The 21,306-nt window shown below is 39.1% G+C and overlaps 1 protein-coding gene across 2 annotated transcripts in view; it reads left to right on the plus strand.

Moving 5' to 3' along the window:
- Positions 1–7,358: 7,358 nt before the first annotated feature.
- LOC133134090 (leucine-rich repeat and calponin homology domain-containing protein 2-like) overlaps positions 7,359–21,306 on the plus strand; it is a 31,975-nt gene continuing 18,027 nt past the window's right edge. For both annotated transcript variants that reach the window (XM_061250504.1, XM_061250505.1), the window contains exons 1-7: positions 7,359–7,600; positions 17,273–17,417; positions 18,108–18,234; positions 19,493–19,598; positions 19,831–19,967; positions 20,213–20,343; positions 20,941–21,028. In XM_061250504.1, the coding sequence (XP_061106488.1) occupies positions 7,360–7,600; positions 17,273–17,417; positions 18,108–18,234; positions 19,493–19,598; positions 19,831–19,967; positions 20,213–20,343; positions 20,941–21,028 (975 nt within the window). In that variant the 5' untranslated portion in view covers position 7,359. The remainder of the gene's footprint in view (positions 7,601–17,272; positions 17,418–18,107; positions 18,235–19,492; positions 19,599–19,830; positions 19,968–20,212; positions 20,344–20,940; positions 21,029–21,306) is intronic.

Genomic DNA, 21,306 nt, shown 5'->3' on the forward strand with positions numbered 1-21,306 from the left:
CTGTCATTATTTTGATACATTGGCAACCTGTGTTCAATTCTGCCCAAAGGAGACCTATATGGATTTGTTATTACCATGGTGATCTGGGTTTTCTTTGGTGGCTAACCATTAGATGAATGGCTGGCTAGCATTCGATAATATTACATTAGGAGGTAGCTGCCATTATTAGAAAAATAAATTCAGTTTCATACGTCAGCTGCCTGGTCATGATAGCTGGGTCCCACTGTACAGTACTTCTGCTTATATTTTTGAGAGATGCTACCAGCATATTTCCTCTCCTGGGCAGGGAGCTCATGCCTAAATCCAGAAGACTCCTGGTCTTTCAGAAGACTTGAGATAAGAATAAAATAATAAAACAATGAATTGATACATTTGTGAGTATGGACTGTTACAGAATTAATTCCAGGCAGGCTAGAGCAGACACAAATCCACTGGTGTCTGCAGCAGTGGTGAGCATCTAACATCTTTGTGATATGGGTATTATTTTTTTCATGAAATAAATGATATACATACAGAAATGTGTTTTGTGTTTAGTTTCTCTTTGTCCAATATTAGATTTTGTCTAAATATCTGAAACCATTAAATGTGACAAATATGGAATAGATGAAATCAGGAAGGGGGCAAATAGTTTTTCATGGTACTGTATGCTGATCATTTTGAACAGTCCACATTTTCAGTTTTTGTGTTGATACTTGTAAGCACTGCCACCTCAGCTCAGTGCACTATGCTGTAAAAATCACAATGCATCTACATGGGAAAAGGTCAGGGGACAAAGTTCAGTCACCAGGAAACTGATCTGCAGGCATTGCTCATAGGACTGGGGCACTTCCTGCATCACGCAGATAAAATCTGAATACAGGGGCCTCCCTCCTCTAGAATTCTGTGCTGTGAGAATGGCTGGTCCACTGTAGTAGCTATCGTAGTAAGAATGGATAGAATGTGTACCTTTCTGTTGGGATAGCCACTTTGACTATGGCTTTGGACAGTCTGTTCGTGAAGTCAAGTCAAACTGTGACAATGTAAAGAAAGTGAGTATTTATAGTTTACAGGTACACCGCAGGATATATAGCATTGAAATAATTATCATAGCAAACTAGTAATGATACATATTTGCAAAATAATATAATATGATACAATAATTCAGAGAGTAGAGCTCTGCTGTTGATAAAATTATAAAGACCAGACCACCCACCCCATCTCTCACCCAAAATTATCATTACACCAAGTATAGAATCACCAAAACCATTCTCCCAACTATTTTAAGATGACATACTTCTCCTGTGTTACTGCAACAACATGCACAAAGGGTTGATAAATTCTTCAAAGAATAAATGAAACTTTCGAGAAGATGTACATTTGGTTCTTCCTGTAGCTATTTATGGAAACTCAGGCCCAAGTTTTAGTTACAGGCCTCACCAACTTCCTGTCATTATTTCCTTTGAAAGTGTATCACCACTTCATGAACTTCCTTCATCAGCTGTGCTAACCTCCAAAATGACCCAAAATGACACCAAGCATTAAATTAAACATGCACACACTTGCAAACCTGCCCCAGGGCTTAGTGAAGTCATTTCTGAACCGCTCTCGAGGCTGAGCATTGAAGGGCAGGCCAGTTGGGGGTGGGGGCATGGACATTCTTAGCACCCCTATGGGGGTGTACAATGGTTGGGGAGGGATATGAGCTGCTTTTCTCCATCCAAGCTTCATTTTGAAACCCATGACCGTTTTAACCGCAGCAGTGGTAACAAGGATAGTTTCAGAAAAATGGTAGCATTAGCTAATAAATGACAGCAGTCAGAAAGTTTCCAGTTTTACAGCAATACCAATACCAATGTCGGATATCTAATGTTGCTTTTGTATTTTAAATTTGAATGCCAATCTGTGAGATTCAGTTGAAATTATTAATTGTATATAATGGCTGTTGAGGCCTGCCAACAGGCAGAGGTCAGCATGGAATAACTGGCCTTATCCAAAGGTAGAAATTACACTACTGGCTGAATTCCACAATTATTCATATACATCCTAGCATATTTATGTTTGGTAAAATATGGATGAAAAGACCCACAAATTAAAGCTGATCAACCTCACTGTCAGTGTATCCTTTGCGGAACCAATATAACAAAAAATGTGTCACTGTCCAATGAAGTGCTGACTGTAAATAGGCACATTTACCATCTTAAAATAAAAATAAAACTTAAAACCAGGTTTTACAGAGTGAAAATGGAAATGCTTTCCGCAGCATCGAAATAGCAATTCGCCGATAATTATTAGAGAGCCTAATAAGTAATTTGCTTGATGAAACTATCATCAGATAAATGATGAATACTACCCTTTGATTTTTCTTCTTATAATACCACTAGTCTCTCTCTTCCTGGATCATAAACACATTGGAAACGCATGACCTCAACTCAGGAGGTCAGAATGTTATTCAAAGTCACTCAGACTTCCTACTTGTGAACTCGGGGAACTTCCTACTTGGGGCAAATCTGAACTGTAATATATTATACAATAACAATGGCTGCACCCATGGAGGCACACATTGTAAAAAGTAAACCATCAACTAAAAGGCAACGCAAAGTATTTGTTCTTGCATGACATTAAAATAAAACACGCTGTCATATAATGAAGCCTGTTGATGTGAGACTATGTTGCCAAGGTTATTAGTTAACTGGTTAGGGCAAATGATCTCTGAAAGTTATCTTCTCTGCACAAAACTTGTTTGGGAAAACTTATTTGGTGAAGTGACATCTAAAATGAAACCTACAGAAGGCGCCATTTTCCAGTGTATAAGTTAAAGGTCTAGGGAACTGAAATCTGCCAATTATTTGCTGATATGTTTTAATACTTGTGTTTATACATTTGCAAATCGCCACAAAATATTTTTTAATGATTCTTGCAAAGAAAAAGGAAACACCTGTGGAGAGTTTGACTTGTTTTCCCCCTAGGCTAAACATCAAAGTTTCAGTGGGTGTGATCTGGGTACAATCTAGGTCACTAAAACCCATGAAATCCTTTCTACTTGAAATATGATGTAAATGATGCTCTTGCCAATTTTGTGCAGACAAGCTAAATAGAAGCCTAAGCATAGTGCCCCCTCTGGATTAAAAGAAAGCAATAAGCATCTGGGTCTGGTCTGCTGAACAGGTTAAGAACGTAATAGTACTTATTACAATTTAATGGTTATAAGTTGGTTAAAAACATGAAATAAATACGAAGAACACAACCAACTGTCACTTTTGGGGAATATAACTACAGTTTGAATTCAGTTCCATGGACCTTTAAAGAACAGCTGTAACATAAGTGATATGACATGCAGTATACATGAGTGAAACAGATTTTTCGGGGGGAGATTTAAACGCTGTTGAATGAGGAGGGGGACATTAAATGAAGATTCACATCGCTGCGTGAAAAGGATATTTTCATTTGGAGGGGAATGGCAAATTCACAGAAATGTGAATGCTGGCACACGATGATGTAAAATCTGCTAAAATCTTGTTTTCCAGGAAGTAGATGCCTTTAAAGGGATAGATTACGTTCTGGGGTTTTTGATATTATTTGTTCTATTGTATGTTTTCCACTGGCGCATGCAGATACTCTTTCAAAAGCTCAACTTTAGTCTTACCTGACCATAACATTTGGTTCCTATTAATGTTTAAATGCTGAAGATTGTAGGCTTTTGGTCACACACACCAACATCAGGTTGTGTATGGCCAGGAAGCCCAAAACTGTCTTCAAATTGATCTTTCCTCAAGGCAATGATCTCAGGGTGGCATACCTAATATTAAGAAATACTGTTGGCGGTTGGCAAAATGCGGTTTGAATCAAAGAGGGCAGTTTATAAGCACAGTCCAAAAGATATGAAAGATCTTGAAAGATTCTGCATGGAGTAATGGTCAGTCATCTCCAATAAGTTCACAATCTCATGACAGCTATTGTATTGATTATTTGTTTAAAATAAATCATTCTGAATAACATTTCCAGTTATATAAAAGTTATATATATTATTTAGGTGTTTGTAATTGCAATACATATTTAACAATTTGAAGCAATTATGAAATCTAGAACTATAAATAAGTCAAAGGAAAGATATTATCTTTTGCTTATCCTGTTAGAACACCTGTCTTTTGCCATGGTGAAACTGAAGTGGAATGTGTTAGTGCACATGCTGTAGCTCAGTTTTCCACAGAGGATTATCTAAAGGGCAACCTGATTTGTTCTAAATACAGGTTCTTACCTCTCTGATTTTATTCAAGAGCCATTACATTACATTATTGGCATTTGGCAGACACTCTTATCCAGAGCGACATACAGTTGATTAGACTAAGCAGGAGACAATCCTCCCCTGGAGCAATGCAGGGTTAAGGGCCTTGCTCAAGGGCCCAATGGCTGTGTGGATCTTATTGTGGCTACACATGGGATTAGAACCACCGACCTTGGGTGTCCCAGTCATTTACCTTAACCACTATGCTACAGTCCCAATTTATTTTTGTTGAATTTTTATTCTCTTTTTAAACGATGCATTAATTTGATGAAATTCTCAAGCACAATTAAACAATGTATATTTATTCACAGCTAGTTGAGAGTTTGAAAGAGGGATAAAAGAAAATGTATTTTTCAGTTTTTTTCTGTTAATCAAAATAAAGCATTCAAAAAAATCACTTTGATGCAAAGCAGTGAATATTTAGTATACCCACTGTATCTGTCTTTGACCTCAAAGGTCATTTGGACAGTTGTGTGAGATGCCCTTTAAGAAAACTGATACCACATGTGAAAGAGGAACATGTATTTTACTTTAGAGAGCAGCCATTTGAGACGTTAAATGTTAAAAGAACATTTAAATGGAACTGATCGGTTTCTGAAAAATAAATTCAGCTCTGACCAAGCTGGAATTAATTAATCAAAGCGCCTATAAATTCTGAGGATAAGTCTGAGGATTATGGAACTTGCCAAATTGTGCTTATGAAGAAAAAAGGAATACTTGTTCAAAACATTGAACTGATGGTTTTGATGGTTTTAATGTTAAGGATGGGTATTAAGGGGAAATGTTTTGCAGTCCATAAAGCTAACTCAAATCATATGTGAATTCTCCTGCATGGGGTATTGATCCCTGCCATAGCACCCGAGCAATCATCCCTTCTCCATCTGGTGTCATCTTACCCTCTCTACTTACCTATCTGAATAAAAGCAAATATTACAAGGAGGGTAGGTCTGGTCTATCCGCTCCTGTAAAAATCTTTATATACATACTCTGAGCACTTTATTACACCTCCTTATTCATGCAGTTATCTAGTCAGCCAATTGTGTGGCAGCAGTGCAATGCATACAACCATGTAGATAAGAGTCAGGGGCTTCAGTTAATGTTCATATCACCCATCAGAATGGGCAAGAAATGTGATCCAAGTGACTTTGACCGTGAAATGATTGTTGGTGCCAGACAGGGTGGTTCAGAAACGGCCGATCTCCTTGGGTTTTCATGCACAACAGTCTCTAGTGCAGAGAATGGTGCGAACAAAAAAACATCCAGTGAGCAGCAGTTCTGCAGACAGAAAAGCCTTGTTAAGAGACAGAGGAGAATTACCAGACTGGTCAAAGCTGACAGGAAGGTGACAGTAACTTAAATAACCACACATTACAACAGTGGTATGCAAAAGAGCATCTGAACACATAATGAATCAAACCTCTAAATGGATAGGCTACAGCAGCAGAAGACTTGGGTCTAAAAAATAAGTACCTAATAATAACAAATACCTAATAAAGTGCTCACATTTTGTAACCCCTTTCTTGGCCTATCTCTGCCATTGCTGTTCCAATGAGCCACACCAATACAGTTATGGGTGCACTGTAAAAGATAAGGAGTTATCTGTTTTCATATTCGTACATCTGTTTTTTCACCAGAGATGTTGGTTCTGGACATGCAGAAATTCAGTGGGTTCCAGAAATATTGGCACTCTTATAAAAATTAAGAATATCGGCTATATATAAACCACACATACAATAATCAATATTTTATGTTCAGACATATGGGAACAGTGTCAGAATTATTGTCACCCCTAACAATTATTGTAAATAAAATCCAAAATTAAACTGGCAATATAATTTTACTTAATTCAGATAGTCTGTCTAAATTTAGTATCAGAATGATAATCCATCACTTCCTGTTTCACTAGAGTTAAATAAATAAGGCAAGTAGCATGTAAAATGCTTTGGTCATCCATTAGCATGGGTAAATCCAAAGTACTGTCGATACAAGAGACAGATGACAATTTATCACAAGTCTGGTTGGATAAAAAGGAAAAAAATACCACCTACCACTATGGGCTTGTTACAAACTTGCTAGGAAGTACACGTTGTCCCCACGGATAGTGAGGAAGATGGGGAGGGAGGCCATAAAGAATCCAGAGATCAGTTTAAGAATTACACATATTGGTTGTATCTTGGGGACCCAAAGTGACAAGAGGAATGCATACCTACCATCAAATACAGAGGTGGTGTTATTTGGGCAAGACAATGGGGCATAACCTAAACTAAAAATGCCACCAAACCAAAAACCAAATTCCAAAGTCAAAGTGTAAAAAACAAAAAAACAGAAAGGCACAAAACACTTAGCTGAAGCTATTTAATAAATTATAGGGAGAGAGAGAGAGAGAGAGAGAGAGAGAGAGAGAGAGAGAGAGAGAGAGATAATAGAGGTAATTAAACAGGTAATTAGTACCCCCCTTTTCCTTGATTTGACCAATATTTGGAGTAGCATTTTTAGTGTTTTAAAAAAAAAATTAAATGATGGAAAAGGAGGCGGAACTTGAGGGTCCAAATGGCAAACTTCTTTATCATGACAAGACACCATGTCAAGTTCCATGGCTCTAGCTCGATTGTTATACCGCCCCTCTTTGTGCAATCGATGTAAAATTATTGTTATGGCTTTTTGGCATAATCCTCGACCATCGTGAAAAGTTTCATAATAAGCGACCAATCTGTTTTAGGTGCTGCCATAGACTCCTATTGCGGAATAATAATAATACAAATAAAAAATAATTATAATAAAACCAACAATAACAATTAAGTTCCTTCGCACTTAATAGTAATGAATAATAATCATAATAATAATAAATAAATAAATAAATGATAAAAATAATAATAACACCACCAATAGTTGGGGGAATAATAACACCAAGTATGGGGCATTCGCATTTTATTTGTCCTCCAAATTAAAAACAGTAATACCAATAGGGTGCCTTCGAAACTTTGGTTCTTGGAACCCTGATAATGGTAGTAGTAGCAGTAATATAGTCTTCTTTTTAGTCAGGCTGCGCGCATGGGCGTAGTGTCTGGCTCTGTTGTTGCAAGAAAAAAACTTCACACATGAAAATGGCGGCGAGTCAGGGAGGCGGAGGAGCAATAACGGGTCTGCATAGCCATCATTACCCGAATGGACCTCACTGGAACCCCGGGATACTTCAGCATCAGAATCACCTGCACAAGGCTCGCAGCCTGGACCGCGCTTTGGAGGATGCTGTGTGCTCGGGAATATTGAATCTTAGTGGGAGGAAACTGAGGGATTACCCCGGAATGAGCTACGATCTTACTGATACAACACATGCAGGTGAGTTTCTGAATACTGCAGTGATATGCTGCAATTTTCAGGACTAAATTGGACTAAGTTGAAGATGGATAGGACACAAGAACAAGGCTACATTTCATGCCAGGTTCAGGTTCCGCAGTTTTCTTTCTTCTTTTAAACAAATGAGCCAATATCGATCAGATTATTTACTTACAACCGTTTCTGTTCACTAAAAGTGATATGTAAAATGCAAATCGTTAGTCAGACAGCCTGTGTGAATACAGGTAGGCCACCCGTAGTGTTGTTTTGGTCTTCTTTTGGCTACTGCACGTTCTCATATAGTGAGGACAATCGCATGAATGAAAACGGTTAGCGCATCAATTTGTATTGACCGCCATTCATTGCTGGCGTGGTAGACTACAGTAGACTAACCCTACTGTACCTCGAGGGATAAACATTTATATATTAATCCTAACTATATCAGACGAACGTTAAATGCCAATTTGATATTTACATTCCATTGCAATTAACATTCCATTCCATTTTATTCTCCAGCCTCTGAAGACAAAAGGTGTCTCATATTAGCACCAGTCTGTTGAACTGTGCAGTCGTCAGTTTGCGAAATAGCCAAAGCTTATCAGTTGAGGTGCCAGCTCTTTGTTCTTTAAAGAACTCGTTGTAATCGTCATCTGAGTGAAATATTTTTTTAAAACATACTGTGTCATTTGTGTTTTATTTTAGACACCTGAAAATATTAAACGGCAAATCGCCTTATCATTTATTCAAGTGGAAGTGTCACCAGAAGATGAACAACAAATCAATTGCACGTGGCAACCTTACATTGGAATATCCAAAGCTTTGACTTCTTGGAAAAAAAAAGGATTTAGAATAAGTTGCATTATCTGTTAATTGCTTGCAAATGTTCTTAGGTTTTTGCTGCATTAACCCTCGTGTGCTGCTTGGATCCGTTTTCCATGTTTGCTAATAGAAAAATAATACAATGAAACATTTTTTAAACCTGAGACTCAATTGGCCTTGGCTCATTCAAATATTTCACAATTTCATTCAGTGCGCACTGTGCACCCCCCTAGACATTTATCTCACGTATGTAGTGTTTGGTCCACTGGACTCAAGAGTAATAAAAGTGTGTAAATTGTTGGTGAAAATAAGTAAACGTGGTAAAAATGTAACAAAAAGGTTTGCTGTATACGTTCACTCTGTCTTCCTCCTACCTATGTGTGGTTTCAACATAGCACCTGGAACCTGTCTGCTCCCACACTCTTTATCCTCTGTAGTGTGAGAAACTTCACAATGTCTTGCGAGAACCTGCGTGATGTTATTTCAAAACATTACAAACATTCAATATTTTCTCACACTCTACCCTAGCCCAAATTTGGGGAGGGACACAACAAATAAATGTGCGTGTGTGGCTCTTTAGCACAATCAATCAGTATGGCAAAAATAATCTCTGCTCAGAGGGAATTAGAAATCATTTTAGAAGAGAGAGAAGCTAGTGTGGAAGGAGCCTCTTCCAACGTGGAATTTTATGAGTACGAGGATAAATTCAGAAGCCTGATAGTGAGTTTGAAGAAGAGGATGAGACTGACCCTCAGCCAGTTCCAGGATCAGCCCATCAGCAGCTGTCCCATCAGGTTCTCCGTGGCTAAATCATCACATGCAAAAACTTTTTTACTTCACGCAAGCTGGGGCAGGAGAAGGAATCCAGTGATGGGAGAACACTGTGCAAAAACATGCCAGAGCTCCCACCTCAGCTGTTGACTACACATAACATCTAAGTTTGTGTTCATGGCCGACACGGAAAAGCAAAAATGTGGTACTCATGAGTATGCTGCATAGGGGTGGGTCAGGAGCATCAGTGAGAGTGAGTGAGAAAGAGAGAGGTGTTCATAAAATTCCTGAAGGGTTTTCATCATCTTAGGTTGTAGCCAGTAGCAACAAGCGCTGCAATGTGTGTGGACCCAAGAAGGAGAGAAAAACACAGTACACATACTATGTCAAGTGCAGGAAATACAATTGCAATACACACACAGTAAATCTCTGTCCCTCCCGTGGTGTGTAGGCCAGCATGAATTTGTGTTCAATGGGGCTTCATTATCATTTTGATAAAATATTGTATGTACAATTGGTTCTGTTCAGAGCAATGAACATCAGTACTGATGAAAACCTTATTTCATTTATATTTGTTCAAGATAAACATGATTTCTTCCAACCATGCCTTATTATAATTTCAAAAATCACATTTTATCACAAAAAAACAAGCACTTTTATTGATACATATGATCTAGCAGAGGTAAATGGCTATATTGCTTGTAATTGAGATAAAGTCAACATCTGTTAAGTATTTTTGCATAAAATGTTATGGCTGTATTGTTTAAAAAACACAATAATGTTGTGGGTCCAACAGACCTGTGAACAGTGGGTGAATAACAGGGACACGAACACCAGGGTTAAGAAAGGGTAAATTTCCACGTCTTAAAGTCGGCGCTTCCTTTTCAGTGCTGAACTATCGCTTATTTTATTGACACAGTTTGTCAGTAATGTCAGTGTTTGTCACTAGCCTAATGTAAGCTACTGTACCAGCTATGTAGACCAAATAGATCTTTATTTCTCCTCCCTAGGCCATATATTTGACAGTTATGGAACCTCCTATCGACAAATACAAAGTGTAATGTTAATGCTGCAGAGAACTTGCCTTAATATTGTATATGTTCAGTCTGAGCATGCTTATTCTTTGATTAAGAAATTCTCTTTATTTCCCCACTATGTTGCCATTATTGCAAGTTCAGTATTTTCTCTCCCAGAAACATTTGTCCCAAAATAGTGTCCAAATATACACTGTTTTTAAAGAGTGTTTATTTATCCTCATGAAAAGCAGAAGCATAGAACAAATGGAAGCAGGATGAGGAACAAGCAGTGTGATGTGAACTGCCACAGACATGTTACTGTATTTTTAGGACCATACTCAATGATTTTTACCCTTACAGAATTAAAATGGAAACTGGGGGAGCATACAGGGTTTACCTCTCAACTGACATTCTCATTGCCAGCAATTATGTCATGAACTACTCTCTCTATTTACTACTCAGGCAGGGGTTGTTGTTAGTTGAGCCAGGGTCACTCGTGCATGGTTGGCATGGCCATGGCAAGCATGCCACATTTCAGTTTAGAACCGAGACAGTTCCAGACTATCAGGAAGTCCACATATGGGGAAGAGCCAAACTGAGTAGTTTAGAAAGAGAGAGACAGAGTTAGAATGAAACAGGAGGTTGAAGAAGTATTGAAGTAAGTGCAGAGTAGGGCCTACATCAGGGGTCGGCAACCCCTGAAATTGTACTTACCTCTAGGGTCTTTCAGCGAACTTATCCCTGGTTATGGGTATGCACTTTGTTGTACGTCGCTCTGGATAAGAGCGTCTGCCAAATGCCAATAATGTAATGTAATGTAATGGTCCTGGAGAGCCGCAGGGTGTGCTGGCTTTCGTTGTTACTTGGCATTAATTGATCAATGAAAGCCGTTGATTACACAGTTAACTCACCTCACCTGGTTTCTTGGGTCTGAATTGGTTGCTTATTTAAAGGTGGAGACGAAAGCCAGCACACCCTGCGGCTCTCCAGGACCAGGGTTGCCGACCCCTGGCCTACATGCATGTCTCTGGTTAATTTGTATTAAGTCAGTGTGCATGCTTCTTATTTTAGTACAAAATGTTTTTGTGTTGTCTTAGGTGTCATACTTACAGTGAGCTCCATAATGTTTGGGACAAAGACAAGTTTTTTTTTTTTTTTTTCTTCTCGATTTTCCTCTGTACTCAACAATCCACATGTAGCTAAAGTGTGGATTATTTTTTCTATACTTTTTTGTTTTACAGTGTGGAAATTAATTGTGCAAGGGATTAACGAGAACTTGACGTATTCGCCAATATTCTCGTATTCATATTTTTTTTAAGTAGGAACAACATTTACGAGTGGTCCTGACCTGTCATATGAATCATGTAAACAATGCATTCCATTCATTTCCTATGGAGAGGCTTGCAGCGCAGAACCTTGGATCAAACTTTCAAACTTGCTGCTGCAGATCAAATGTGAATCAAGATGCAGCTACTGCATTTCTTATTTCTAATGTTAATGTTTTCAGAGGTGTAGTGGACTGTTTAGGAGGAATAAGAGAAAGTTTATGAATGGTCCCCCATACTGTTATATAAAAAACGCAGTCTACCCAGTCAGGTACCGATTATGTGAGACACCTCTTGTTCTTGTTAGTCCCATTGGGCACCTATCTGACAGAACCCACCTACATACCCTATATGCTTTATTATAAATTTAGGACAGTTTTATGAAATTATAAGTTTTTGTTGAATCCGAAGTGGCACACTTGTACAAGCCCTTCTGACAAAATAGCTTTTATAACAATACAAAAATGTTCTTTCCCATTCTTTTATTGAGGTCCGTCTACAGTGAAGTATCAACATCTTTTTTGGCTAAAATATCCTGGTGGAATTCATTATGCCATTGGTCTTAACATGGGTCCCAGGACAACAAGCAACAAGATGGCCCGAAAGCTTCACATGATCCACCACCATATTTTACTGTCGGTGTCAGGTGATTTTCCTTGTTTGCAGTCTTTTGTTGCCAAATATGCCAATGGTTTGCATGACCACAAAGTTTGATTTTGGTCTCATCTGACTGCAACACACAATTCCAATCGTTCCAAAGATGTTTGGCAAAATTTTGTTGCTTCAATGTATGGGTTGCTCTCAGTCAGGGCTTCTTTTGTGCAATCTTTCCAAACAGCTTGTTAACATGGATATGGTGTGTAACAGATTTTGTACTTGATATTGCAAGACTGTGATTCTTGGGTTCTTTTTCTCCCTCACCATCTTTCTCACTGTGCATTGGCAATAGGTGCATGCGTCCTCTGATGCAATATGTGCATGCGACTTCTGAAACTGTTTGATAATTGCCCTGGCTGTGCCTGGTGGTATTTTCAATTGTAACGTAAATTGAATGTTAATGTATTTTTATATCTGTTAAATTCAGCAATTCAGTTTCTGGAGACTGAGATCAATAAAAAAATACTATTTTCATCACAGACGCTGGTTTATTAAAAAATATTCTTTAGGGTTGCCAATCAATTATTATTAGAATTAAAGTACATACTTTCCCCCAAATGTTTGAGCAGTAAATTTGAACCGTTATGTTTATTGTTTATTTTATACATGTTTGTTGCCATTAATTCTAGAGTTCACTGTAGTTTGTTTGTGGTTGCATATTTGAACAAATGATGTATGTGTTAACATTTAAATTACCATTGAACAAGAATTGCTGTTTTTTATACTTGTATCATAGTCCATTTTGGGTAGTAGAGAAAGGCAACTTCAGTTATACGGCGCTAAACTAGAGAAGTCACGAGAAGTTGTCATGACAGGAAGTTATTTTGCTATTTATACTGTTGTGACTCAGGGTGAGTTACAGTGCTTAAAGCAGGAACTGTTTGTCTTTAAAAGCTCTTATTAAATCTCTGGTTTCTTTGCACTTAAACAGGATGTGATATCATTGTTGTCTTGCTGCAGGTTTGCATAACCTTTCTATACTGTAGATTTGCGGGAGTATGGTAGCAACTGTCTAAAAAGCCTGGCTGTGATGTATGACCTTCCCTGCAGGCTGTGAACCATTTTGTTTAGTCATTTGCTCTCACACCAGTGATATGTTTTCAGTATCACAGCTTCCATGGCAGGGAGAAACGCTGTGAGTAATAACCTGGGGTAATAGTCATGGGGCTCTGACTAACGCTCACTAATTTTTTTAAATAGACATACATAATTTACAATATTAGGTGAGCAGTGTTGGAATTGTAGCTGTTGTTATACATAGTCCCCCCATTTTAGGGGACCAAAAGTAATTGGACAATTGGCACAAAATAGCCAGCAAAAGGTCTAGAGATGATTTTATGATCTATCTGCATTCAGAGTCTGTCTCTCAACGTGAGGACCTATTCCATAGTTCTGGCAAGGAGGATTTGTCATTAGGTTTTGCTGCGTTGAGATTTCCAGTAAATACGACTGATATATGGCCATGACTCTGAGATGAGTACAATCAGGGCTCTATTGTACGGCGATCCTACAGCCCCTGCCGAGTCCTTTCCCCAACCCTTGGAGCGGCGAGGCAATTATGCCACTCCACGTGTGCCGGCTCGGCTTTGGCAGGACCGGGCCGTGAACCCTGGTCCTCTGTGTGCAACGGCAATGAACTGATGCCTGCATCAAGGTCTGTTGCTTTAGCTGTGCACCACCGCGGCACTGTTTGGGAAATATTTATTAAGCGCCCCTGGATACTCACAACACAAGAGTTGGAGAGGGCAAGAACACTTTTTTTGTCAATTAAACTGGGGGATGATTAGGTGGCAGGTTGAGAATTTGGCAAGCAGACTGGGGAACCCCCTGCTCTTTGCGATACGTGTCATGGGATCTTTTATGACCACAAGGGATCTTTATTGATCTTTATTGAGTTAGGAATTTAACATCATGAGAAAAACGCTTGCTCCTTCAGCACACCCATCGCTGCACTGGGGCATTGCTGTATGCGCAGAAGGAAGATAGTCCTCTCTTGGCCCACCCAAACCACTTCCTGCAGTATGTACTTCCCTGCAGGCCACAGGAACCCTTGTATACGAGACAGAGTGTATTTATGTAAAGGCAAAACCTATAATGAAATAGAAATAGAAAATCTATTATCATTTTAAAGTTTGGAACTTGGTAGATCATTCCAGGCTGACTAAATAAAGACAAAGGCAAATGCTGGGGGCAAGTGGTGATAATATGATTTTCACTTCATATCATGCAGAAATCAACTGTTTTCTTGACAGTATCACTTTAAATATCCAAACTTCTGAACACTTCTTTAGTGAGAAACCCTCCTGGCTCTACCCTTATGAAGAGTCTGTTGGTGGTGGTCTGCCCCTTCTAGGGTGCTGGAGGCATTGACAGATGGAGAAAAGTCTGTGCCATGTTGTAATGCAGATGGTTTGTTGAGGCAAAGGGAACATACCAGGGGCTGATGGTGTACAAATGCATACTGATCCTCCTCATAGATTAGTTCACATTTCCAATAGGAGCACTGATTTAGCGGGAGTTCCCTTAAACTCCGACCTGGAAGCCTATGTAGTTTTAACTTAACAGTGTTTAAACTGAGTCTGACAGAGGCCTTGCATACTAGTAGCCAAGTTATTTTGAGCAGCATCAAAACAAAGCTCACGTCAGGAGGATGCATGCTAGCCGCAGTTCTGTGTGGTGTTATTGGCCCCACTTTCTCAAAGAGGCATTGTGAACCAATGGGCCTGTATCAGGGATGTGTGCATGCACCCTCAAGAGTTGCATTGAATGTTGCTGCTTCACATACCTGAGGAACAATGTTAGGCCCCAGCTGGTATTGGCCCACAAGACTGGCTGAGACCAATAAGATGGAGTTGTGATGATAGCAGAGAGAAGTTATCATGCCTCTTGGGGCTTTTGGCAACACATAAAAGTATGGTGGTCCTTTGAATGCAGGGACTAGTCTTTATGATCATGTGGGGGTGAATCTTGGTTTCAGTTTCAGTATTGTACCGCTTGCACATGAGGTGCTCTGTCAGCGAGTCCTGGTTCTCTGCCCAAATGTGTGAGAGAGCCAGGAACAGATCCTCATCTGTAGTGTAAAGCAGGCTGGAGCAGGGTGGGATGAAGGTTGTCATGTCCTGCCAACTCTGTGAGAAAGCTTATTGAAAATTACGAGCTCCCTTCTGGACCTGCCACTTTCCAGTGTTTGGTGGTTTGCTTGCTCTGTCATCCGTCTTAGCTGTGTCATATGCTGAGATCCACTGCCTCCACTACCAAAAGGTTTGTTGGTGTGGAGGTGCCATTTTATGGTTCTTTTTGGGACTTGCAGATATTGGGACAGCCAATATCTGCAATTCTTAAACTGTGACCCTGGGTTCTTTATGGCCTCCCTCACCATCTTCCTACCTGTCGGACAACATGCAAATCCTATGGTTTTCTGAAAAAAGTAAATTACTTAATAAAAGAAACATTGAAACATGAGAGAAATGTATTAAAATAAAAGTATATCGTTTTATGTTTGAGCAGAGCATATATATTATTATCTATGTTGTTTATTTTATGTAGCCTTTTTTCTTAAGGGTGCCAATCATTCTGGAGCCCACTATATGTGTGTGAGGAGGTGGGTGAGCATAGTGATGCATTCCTATTCCTGTTCCCTTCCATCAGATGTGAAGTTTAGATGCTGTATTACAAGTATTTCTTTCTCTATAGGCTATGTCTTGCATTTTGTTTGAAAACTGTGGTTGTTACATACCGTCATATTTTTCATTGATTTAGCTCTGTACTCCACAATTTTAGATTTGTAATTGATGTGAAATTAAAGTGCAGATTGTCAGGGTGCCATAACATTTGGGACAAATCACACGTGTTTCAGATTAGTCAGGTGTCGCTTCCTTAGTGCATAATACAGTGGGCTCCAGAATTTTCTGGTATCTTCTCTCTTCCGTTTTTTTCTTACTGAAAAGATTTTCTTTTTTTGACTGGATACAGATTATTGTAGATGTGGCTGTGCATTTAGAAACACAATGGAGCCAAGTCACAAAACTGAACAAAACCCCTTTCAAATTTGAGGGCAATATCACCAAAAATGAGCATTCTGCTTAGTTTTTTCTAATCTATGTTTAGACAATTTTTCTAAAAGGACATTTGGACACTCCAAAAGGACACATTAAGACAAAGTGATGTGATGGGTCTTATGAGGTGTAAAATACTGCATTTTGCTTACTAAATTACACGACACTTTTTATCCTGAAAAAAAATGTTTGCACTTCCCCACACCTGTCACCCTCCCCCCCACCTGTCTGTCCTTACGTCCTTCTCCTTGCAGCTATCCTCAGACAGCAACAGGTGGAGAAGATCATAAAAATAATGCCATCTTGTATACTCATTATTAATTTAGGTCCATTGATTGATGTTTTTTCAAATACCCAACCCCCATCAACAGGTTAAACACATGCCATAATTTCACATGCTATTTATTATTAAAAAAACAGGCTAGCTCTTTATTAATAAGCATAATGCTATATTTTGAGAATGGATTTAGATCACCGATATAAAATAGGTCACTGAAAAAAACATCACTGAAAATGCCCTCTATTGTGTTGTAAACGGTTTTTTCACTGTCTTCCTCAGAAATATTCACTCAGATGAGAGATTCCTTGGAACTCCTAAGGAAGTCCTCTATTTAGACGTGGACATTGCAAAATATTTTTTGTTGTTGTAAAATGTCAACCTTTTCGGGGGTTAAAGATCCTACAGAATAACTTATCCTCCATCTTTGGCAGTGAGAAAGAAATTTGAAATGTGATTCTCATACCATGATTCTCATACCATATTTAGTATGTACTCAGAATCACTCCATTTTTACAGTGTCAAGCTCACAGGGCACAGGAGGATTTAAGTTTGCAAATTGGTATGCAGAAACTGTGACATTAAATTAACTCCTCACTGAGTGGAACTACCATGTGCTCTTGATCTCCTGAGAAAAATACTGTGGTACAGTTGTCAGTGAGACAATAATAGCACATAATGGCTCAACATGTTTTGGGTCTAATGTGTACTGTGCATGGATGAACCTCACCTCTGACTCTCTTTTTGTCTTGCAGATCTCTCAAGGAACAGTTTCACAGAAATACCCCCAGAAGTCTGCCTCTTTGCCCCTTTGGAGACGTTAAGCCTGTACCACAACTGTATAAAATGCATCCCAGAGGGCATCATCAACCTTCAGATGTTAACCTACCTGAACATCAGGTCAGTGGGGCAGTAGCTCTAGTGATGGGAGAAGGAGGCTTCATGATGAGTGGAGCTAACACATAACATTTTATTGGTCCTTTCAAACTTGCAATTGACAGCACAGTGTCGGTGAAGCTACCTGTACTCTCCCCTCCTGGCTAGCATGGCCTTGCTCTATAAAACAAAATAATGTGATAGGTTGACCCGTTTGGGTTCATGACTGTTCACTCCCGACTTGAGTAGCATCTTGTTTTTTTGCATTTTCATTGGTGAGGATGAACATATGTTTGGGAGTTCTGCATATTATGAAACTGAAGTCTTATGAACTGAAATGTAATAGTCAGTTATCAGTATCTTCTTGTTTTTTTTGCTGGGCTTAAATTATTTCTCAAAAAGTACATTTTAAATAGAATAAAAATTGTTCACTATGTTGGCTTGTAGGGTGAGGTGCCATGTGACTGCATCAAGTAAAATATCATACTAGTCATATATCCCTGCAGGAACCTGTACATTTCAGCCTGTTGTAAGTTTGTCAGCTTTAAGCCATGGATGCTGATTCCAGTGTGGCATGAAGCAGAGAAGAGGCCTGGAACTTCTGATAGTATTCTAATGGAAAAGTTATTGTCATGCTCATCATAGTCATACATAGTCATCATAGTCCATAGTCCATTACCTATCCAGTTACCCTTGTTTACTCTTTCTTTGTAGTCGGAATCTTCTTTCAATACTGCCAAAGTACTTGTTCAGTCTTCCACTTAAAGTGCTGGTTGTGAGCAACAACAAACTGGTCTCAATCCCTGAAGAAATTGGCAAAGCCAAGGACCTCATGGAATTGGTGAGTGCAGAGAGAAATTGAGCACAGTCTGTGTATTGTGTACCTGTTGTGGAGTATACTTCTGCCATTGTCGCAACGCACCATGTACCTGCCAGAAAATCGAGCCGTTAGACTATTTATGTGTACTGTGTCCTCAGAGTACAGCTGACATGGGAAGTCATATGAATTTTCTTAATTTTTTCTATAAGGAATGTCAAGGCTATTTACGTGAATTTATCCACGTAGCACTATATTCGTCAGTTGCTATTTTTCTTTATATATGTCCACTCACCACTTATTTTTAATCAGCTAATCATCAGTGGTATGCAGGATGGATAGGCTACAGTAGCAGAAGATCAGCCTAAAAAATGTCTAATAAATACCTAATAAAATGCTCATTGAGTGTATATTAGCACTGATTTTCAATGTGAGGTCAGGTGTGCTGTTTATTTTTATGTGTGTGAGTGTGCATGCATGTGTGTGTGTTTGTGTGTGTGTGTATATTAATCACTATGTTTAAAAGTACATTTTAAGTTAAATGCTTGCATTTGCTGAAAGCTTAAATTGATCAGCCCTAACACTAACGTCAGCCTGCTTTCCATCAAGGTATCAGCACACATCTTGCTACTGCCGTGCTTTGTTATTGTTATTGTGATAAATTCAACAGATACAAAATTAATTTGATATATTGCCACCCTCGCTTTACTGTATCAGACACGTTTTCACAAATTGAGTGCTTGCCACTTTAGACAGTCAGTGGGGCTGTGTACTATGTAATGTCATTTAGCTACAACCTGCACACGATAATGTTTAGAACTTAACATTAGCCTCATTCATGTTAGCATTAAGTATATGGAAAATTCATTGTTCAAATTTAGAATTTTGAGATCGAATTCAAATTTAATAAAATGTGCAGTCATGAAATTAGAAAGTGCACATGTGTCTCTTAATTGCCGACTGAATGAGTGGTCTTGTGTTGGGATTCATTGGATTTAAATTGAGTCATTTTTGTGAAGGAAAAAAAATTAAGCACATTTTTTAGGGGTATCCATAACACAGAAATGGCGCCACGTAGCTATACCAAAGTCAGTAGTTGGTGAGCCCGTTTCCATTGTACCAGTTAAAACTAGTGAGATATTGAGGTTAAAATGGAGTTTTTTTCAATGGAAGAGCCAACCAATGCAAACATATAGCTACCGTGCTCACTATGATACTGTATCTATGAGCTGTGTGACAGAATTAGGCCATGGTCTGAGCTCCTGATGCTTACTATCCTCAGGATATCAGCTGCAATGAGATCCAGGTCCTGCCTTCTCAGATTGGAAAGCTACATGCCCTACGGGAACTCAACATGAGGCGAAACTGCCTGCAGATGTTGCCTGAGGGTGAGTACTGCACCCCGCATCCAACTCGTAGTCCTGTGCCCCCTCTCGGCCTGCCCTCTCCCTCTTCTCTTGCTCAACTCAGTCCTTTCCATTCTTCTAGCGCTTGTCCCCATCTGACTTTCTCACAGTCCAGACCTTGCTAATTATCTCCTTACCCTAATTCTCCCTACTTTCTCACTCACTCCACCCCACCTTACTGAACAAGCTTCACACCTTCTGTTTTTCCTCACAGAGCTAGCTGATCTGCCACTTGTCAGACTTGACTTCTCCTGCAACAAGATCACAGAGATCCCACCCATTTACTGCGGGATGAGGCAGCTGCAGCTTATTGTCCTGGACAACAACCCCATGCAATCACCACCAGCTCAGGTGTGTCCTGTACTCTGTCTTCAGTGTACTCTAAAACAGAGAGCAGGCAATTATTTTTATTTTTATTTTAGAGGAAGGGAATTCCCAGTAATCCTGTTTTGACACAACTAGAGAAATAGTGTCATCTAGAGGAAGGATTTGTTCTCACAGCTAGTGTGGATTCTTCATGTTGGGCAGTACATGAACAAACAAATATTTTCATGTATTGTTTGAGTTGACAAATGTTTCTCTCTGTCACCCTTCAGATTTGCCTAAAGGGTAAAGTGCATATATTCAAATATCTGAACATCCAAGCTTGCAGAATGGACAAGAAGCCCGACTCCCCAGACCTCCTATCTCTGGCCAAGCGTTGCCTTCCACAGCCCCTGACAGACAGGTGTGATTTGTTGTTCTCCAGTTTGGATTATTTTTTTCAAAAACATATACACCTTCTTTCTCCAACTGAAAAAAATACACTCCGTGGTGTTCTGCTTCATTTGAGATGGTGCCAATAAAGTGAAATTAAGGTGTCATCTCTTCTGGGGAGCTAATGGAATTGGGGCCAACATACTTACGCTTTTATAAAGTAGCATTTAGCTCCTTAGCAAGTATAGGTTTCGAACGGTTGCCAAGGATCTTGGTTATCGTGGTATTTGTTGCATTTAAGAGCATGTTTGGAATTTTGAAGCGCCCACATTTTCCATCATTCCTATCGGTTTTGATAGTATTTTACCTCCCCGCGTCAAGGTTTTTGGTCTTTTAGCATTTTTTTTCTCCATGTCAGTGGCTTATCAACGATGACAAATCAAGATACAGGTTAATCAAGTCCAGTTTATCTAAACCTCTTATTTGGAAGGGAAAATTAAATTAAAAATAATTCTGTTTCAACTTGCAGAATTGACCTACCATACTTACCTGTGTTCTTGCACGTGTTCTGTGTGGCTTACGTTTATAAGATTACATAGAAAATCTTTATTTTCTCTGTCTTTTTTAGCATGGAGGATTTCTACCCGAGCAAGAACCATGGGCCTGATTCAGGCATTGGGAGTGACAATGGCGATAAGAGGTTGTCTACAACAGAGGTCTGTATATGCAGGCATGCTGTACTTCAGCCAGTCTGCAGTCAGAATCTAGGGCCTAAACATTCAATTGTCCGGTTCGTTTAACAGATATACAGGCTTGCCACACATTGAGCAGAGTGCTTACATAGACTATCCTTTATTCTCTAAATGACAGGGTTTTTTCAGATTTTTTCCCCAATATTTTCATTTAATGGTTATTTTAATGTTTAGGCAGCTATTTAAGCCTAAATAAAGGGATGAAACATGCATCCACTAGGGTTCACAAAAAATTACCAATC

Source organism: Conger conger, chromosome 7 (assembly GCF_963514075.1).
Source record: "Conger conger chromosome 7, fConCon1.1, whole genome shotgun sequence".
Lineage (NCBI taxonomy): Eukaryota > Metazoa > Chordata > Actinopteri > Anguilliformes > Congridae > Conger > Conger conger.